The sequence below is a fragment of the Sapajus apella genome, unplaced genomic scaffold (genome assembly GCF_009761245.1).
Source record: "Sapajus apella isolate SASKATOON/1434 unplaced genomic scaffold, GSC_monkey_1.0 scaffold28, whole genome shotgun sequence".
Taxonomy (NCBI): Eukaryota; Metazoa; Chordata; class Mammalia; order Primates; family Cebidae; genus Sapajus; species Sapajus apella.
Window position 1 is genome coordinate 18710796 of NW_022436968.1, and position 5989 is coordinate 18716784.

The 5989-nt window shown below is 55.5% G+C and overlaps 1 protein-coding gene across 1 annotated transcript; it reads left to right on the forward strand.

Moving 5' to 3' along the window:
* The first annotated feature begins 263 nt into the window (after positions 1 to 263).
* EVX2 (even-skipped homeobox 2) lies at positions 264 to 4228 on the forward strand. Its single transcript, XM_032292573.1, has 3 exons — positions 264 to 876; positions 1777 to 2048; positions 3509 to 4228. The coding sequence occupies exons 1-3, from the start codon at positions 450 to 452 to the stop codon at positions 4226 to 4228; spliced, it is 1419 nt and encodes a 472-aa protein (XP_032148464.1). The 5' UTR covers positions 264 to 449.
* The last annotated feature ends 1761 nt before the right edge of the window (positions 4229 to 5989 follow it).

Here is a 5989-nt window from a genome sequence, read left to right on the forward strand (position 1 = left end):
CAATTTCACCCCCGAGGCCAAACCCCCGGGCGAGCAGAACTGGTTTGGAGCGGGCAAAGGACCGGAGCCTTCCTCACTTGTCTCTTCTCGCCTCCTACCTGGATCTATTAGTCTGCTCTGAAGCTGCCTTCATTACCCACTGACAGGAGCGTGTATTTATTTGCTTATAAACCTGTTACAATAAATGATTATTCGAACAGCGTCATTCGTACCTTAATGACGAGCGGGCGCTACTTTTTGATGAATGACATCTCGGGCTCGGAAGGATGTATGGGTCATTTTGACCAGTCATTCCCTCGCTCTGGCATCCCACATTTTTTCCGCCTCTCTCCGAAAGAGATAATAATATTTAGAGGCGTTCGCTGGGGCTGAATGAGAATTAGCCCTAGGCGCAGCCCATCATTAGGACGGGACAGCAGGGCCATTGTGACATTTTTAAGAAAGCTGAGATGATGGAAAGAATAAGAAAAGAGATGATTCTGATGGAGAGAGGGCTGCATAGCCCTCCAGCCGGCAAGAGATTCTCCAATTTGTCCGACTCGGCTGGCAATGCTGTGCTCGAGGCCCTGGAAAATTCGCAGCACCCGGCTCGCCTCAGCCCGCGCCTGCCGTCTGCCCCCCTGCACGGTGCTCTGGGAGACCTCCCCGCCAAGGGCAAATTCGAAATAGACACTTTGTTCAACCTGCAGCACCCGGGCAGTGAAACCACCGTCTCCTCCGAAATCGCTGCCGCCGCCGAGAGCCGCAAGAAGCAGGGCCATTATTCAGAGGCTGCCACCGAGGCCGAAATGAGCAGCGACGTGGAGGTGGGCTGCTCCGCGCTGCGCTCCCCCGGCGGCCTCGGCGCCTCTCAGCTCAAGGAAAACAATGGCAAAGGTAACTGCGCCGCCGCACCGCGCTCTCCAGTCCCAGCCTCTTTGCTCCTCCGCGGCCCCCGCCGGCCGTTCACCCGGCATTTGCCCCTCTCAGACCCTCCAAAAGCAAGCTACTTCGAGCTAGCACGGGCGGGGGCGGGATGCGTGCCTGGGACCCTGCCTTCTGGTCCTGCTTCTTAAGCTTTCCAACCAGGCGCAGGCCTGCGGAGGCTGGAACACCAGGCCCACCGCCCTCGCTGCTGAATCCGAGAAAATGTTTCTGCGCTCGTGTCTAAGAGTCCGAACGAGCCGGTAGACCCCTAGTCAGCAGCCGAGTTGCTTTTGGGAAAGGTATCCTGGGCAACTGCTCTGAGCTCTGCTGACCCTGAACCTTCAGGGCCAGATGGAGGGGGCATTCTTTTGGGTAAATCGGAGGAAGCCTTGCTGGGCGCCTCTGGTTAGGTCAGCGGGAGAAAGAGTGGAAAAGTAGATTCCACCCCCTAATGGCTCGGGTTTGAGCTGCTGCTGTCTCGAAAATCTTAAAATATTTGAAATCCGAAGACTCAAATAAAGGCTAGAGGGCGTACAGAAAGCCGCCCTGCGGTCTCCAGACCATGGCAAACCCAGAGCTTCCCAAACTGCGCCCAGAGGTAGGCATTTTCCCTAAGCCACTTTTCCTCCTTGGTTGAAAATTTCTAATTATTAAAAAGAAATCTTCTAATTCTGTTTCTATTATTTGCTTATGAAGGACTCCCCAAACTTTATTGATTCCATTAACGGCAGCAATTTGTAAGCATGACAGACCCTATCAATTCCGACAGCGACTCTCCTTCCTGACGGGGCTTCCCGATCAGCGCGCAGCACCAGTGCAGGGCTGTCGGCCCTACAGCGACTCATGCGCTGTTGGCCGTTTGTTTGCCAGGGTACACAGAGAACAGTTCGGCTGCTGGCACCACGACGTCGGCGTCGGGCTCAGGGCTCGGCAGCCTGCATGGAGGCAGCGGCGGCAGCGGCGGGGGCGCGGCGCTGGGTGGCTCCGGCTCCGGCGCTGACCAAGTGCGGCGCTACCGTACGGCGTTCACCCGTGAGCAGATCGCGCGCTTGGAGAAGGAGTTCTACCGGGAGAACTATGTGTCACGGCCCCGCCGGTGCGAGCTGGCCGCCGCGCTCAACCTGCCCGAAACCACCATCAAGGTATCGATTCCAGTGCGTGCCTGCCCTGGCCTCCCCCGGGGCATCTGGGTTGATTTGTTTCTTTTTCCCCTTTCCCCTTTCAGGGTAGCTAGATTTAGCTGAGGGTCTGGAAATCCGCGGGGGGTAGTCACCAAAGGAATTGCTTATTTCTTTCTTGGCTACCGAATACGAACGGTTGTCCGGCCTGACAAATCTAAGAAGGCCCCCGAATGGTGGCTCCAATGCTGAAAACGCTCGCCTCTGCTCCACTGTGCCCAACGCCTGCCCAGATGCCCCCAGCCCGTGCCCATGGCCCCACTTTTTCCTAGGCGGCAAACCCGGCTGGTCTTTGTTCCTCAAGCAGGAACCAGAGGCGAAACTTTTCATTTGCTCTTGATCTTGGAGATTTATTTTCCGCATAAATCGTTACATGGAGAAAAGGATACTATATTTTTAAAATCGATTGGCTTGAGACAGTAGTTTCCTAAACATTTTCCTCTTGGGCAATGGGAAAAGGGCAACCTCCTAGGGGGAAAAACAACGAAATTGTATATATATATATATATATATATACACACACACACACATATATATGTATATATATATATACACACACACACACATATATATGTATATATATATATATATATACAGATATATATATATATATATATATATATATATATATATATATAACTTTAGGTTATTAATTTTACTATACGTCTGGGAGAGATAGCCGGGAGGTTAGGCGATTTGGTGAGCCCTTCATGGAGCATTCCACATTGCAGAAAAAGAAAAAACTCCACAGGGTAGGGGAGGAGTGTGGAAGTCTTCCTCTGGTTTTATCGGGCTTTCTTTAATTTAGAGTTGTGACGAATGATGTCTTTATTAGAGAGTGTGGGGAGGAGTGGAAACGTCCCCTTCCCCGTTTATGGAGACATTGGTCTAGCCACTCATTTAAGGCAAACGATTCCAACAAAATCATCCTTTCGATATCAAAATCGGACCCGTGCCCCTAGGGGCAGGTCCTTGAGGTTCGGAGGGCTCAAGACTTCGCACGGCGACCTCTCAGAAAAACTGAGCCGCAGCCTCTCTTCAAAGGCTGCCCAGAATCCCCGTGCAAATCCTGGGATTGAGAGACGGTTGCTCGGCGAGGCCGGCACTGGTGGGTGGCGGCAGGGAAGGAAAGGTTGGGTTGGGACAAGAAAGCGCAGCAAGAAGTAAGGGAGCAAAACGCCCGATGAGCCCCAGCAGCCCGGCTCGGGGGAGGACTCTCTTCGCTGAGGACGGTGTGCCTACTGCGGTCCACACACTGCCGTCCACACTTTCCCAGCTGGGAGAGGAGAGTGGACTCGGGGTTGGGCTGGTCGAAGAGAAGTAGGCCAAGCCATTCCGAGGTCCAGGAGGGGCAGAGGTCCCGGGATAGGGGCCGGGAACATGGGGCGCTCCCTAACCCGGCTGCGGCGCGTCTCTCCCCGCAGGTGTGGTTCCAGAACCGCCGCATGAAGGACAAGCGGCAGCGCCTGGCCATGTCCTGGCCGCACCCAGCCGACCCCAGCTTCTACACCTACATGATGACGCACGCGGCAGCCACCGGAAGCCTGCCCTACCCCTTCCACTCGCACGTGCCGCTGCACTACTACCCGCACGTGGGCGTCACGGCGGCGGCTGCTGCGGCTGCAGCCTCTGGCGCAGCGGCCGCGGCTTCGTCGCCCTTCGCTACTTCCATCCGGCCGCTGGACACCTTCCGAGCCCTCTCGCACCCCTACTCTCGGCCGGAGCTGCTGTGTAGCTTCCGCCACCCTGGTCTCTACCAGGGTCCCGCGGCAGCCGCCGGGCTCAATAGCGCGGCCTCCGCTGCAGCGGCCGCGGCAGCTGCAGCGGCTGCGGCCTCCTCGGCGGCAGCGGCCGGAGCGCCCCCAAGCGGCGGCTCCGCACCCTGCTCGTGCCTCAGTTGCCACAGCAGTCAGTCGGCGGCAGCAGCTGCAGCAGCAGCTGCCGCAGCCCTGGGCTCCCGGGGTGGCGGTGGTGGCGGTGGTGGCGGCGGCGGCGGCGCAGGTGCCGGCGGAGGCTCGGACTTCGGCTGCAGCGCGGCGGCGCCGCGTTCTGAGAGCGGCTTCCTACCCTACTCGGCCGCCGTGCTTAGTAAGACGGCCGTGAGCCCGCCGGACCAGAGGGACGAGGCTCCGCTCACCAGATAACTACGTCGCCACCGCCAGGGGGCCGCGCCTACCGCTCTGAGTGCGCCCGGGAGTCCCCTGTGCGCCCCGGCGCCCTCCGTGCGCTGCCCGCTGCTACCGCTGCCGCCAGGGGGCGCCCCAGGGCCCAGGAGGCCGAAGGGAACCTACCCCGAGTTGGGGGGGAAGGAGCAAAAGCCTGGTGGGGGTCCCCCTAAATTATTTCTATTTTTGTATTTGCCACCCAGCCGCCTACACTTCTCTCTGTTTTCTGGCTCCAGGCCCCACTTTCCACCTCTGTCCTGAGTGCTTGACTCCCCAAAGACAATCCCCATTGTCCCCTAAGCTAGTCCTGGCTGTGCGCTGTCAGGCCCGGGTTGCTCGGTTGCACCGCGTGGCCCAAAGCAAAGGAGAACCACAACAAAGAGAGAGGGGGATGTTGTGCGCTCGTGTTTGGAGGCGGGGTAGGAGTCGTCCCCGAGGTTTCTCGCTGCTGCTCTTTTTATTCCATATTTCCTTTATTTTCTTTAAAGGAGGGTGGGGGAGGTGGCAAATGTTCTTTCAGCCTGAGCTCGTTAGGGACCCTGCCCGAAGAGAGCGGGAGAATGGAGGTCTGAGAAGGCCGGGAGGGCGGATGGAGAGCGTGGGCAGTGGCGGGTGTGTTTGTGAGATTGTTTATTGCGTTCAGGAGCAAGGCGGGTAGGGCTGTGGCCGCCTTCCCTGGGAAGGACGAAGCCGAAGTGGGAAGGGGTGGCCGTCGCGCCTCCTCCTTCTCGGTCCTACACCGTTCCCTCTTTTGGTCTTTGGTTTTAGTGCTGATAGAATGGAAGCATCTTGCATATTTTGTGCAAAAAATGATGGCAAAAGAGGTTGCCACAGCCAGGCCAGGGAAGGGACAGGAAGGGGGTGGGCGTGGGGGTGAGGGCAAGACTGATAGAGCGCTGTAGTATTTGGAGAGGCGTTTTCAGCTCAGTTTTTCAACTACCGGGTTCCACTCGATCTGGGAAATACTTGAATCCCTAGATATAGTAATATTATCCTAAAGCATTTCCTTAGACACTTTTCTAAGTTCGAACTCTCTATGCCCCTCGTCCCCTTCCCTCTTCGCTTTCCTTTTTCTTGGGTGAAATGGTTCTTGGCATATTTCTCACGCATGTCTGTTGCGCCTTCGCCTCTGCAAAGCCACCGCTGGGTTGCTGAGACCCGCTCTGCCAACCTGGCTACTGGAGGGGTTTCCTTGAACTTGAAGAAAGGTACATCAAAACCCACCAGTGTTAACTGCCACGTCAATTTTGATGCTAATAATGTGCAGATTATGACGAAAATTGCCAATCATGCTCTCTGATGGACCTCCTTTGAATGTGGAATTGGAGAAAAGTTCCCCGCACGGAGACCTGCTGTCAAGTACTAACAACCCGCTAAGGGAAGTCATTAGGAGAGACGGATAAGAGACTCGGTACATAAAACATTGTTCTTGGTGCATAGAATGTATGTTATTTAATGTTATCTCTGTTACCTGAAGTGATTTCGCAGAAGAAAGCCACGTTCTTATCATCTCAATTGCCAATTTTCATTTTGGTAACTTGGACGCCCTGGGTAGACTTTTCTCTGTTAAGTTGATATTCCACGAATGTGAACAGCCTCATTAAATCAAGCCCAGATATTTCCATAATGCTCCCCGCAGAGCCACTTCGCTCCTCACATAATGAGATTTTCTGAAGAGTTGAAGCCCTAAAATAACTTGCTAGTGCATGTTTAGGCCCAGCGAAGTGGTATGTGTGTGTA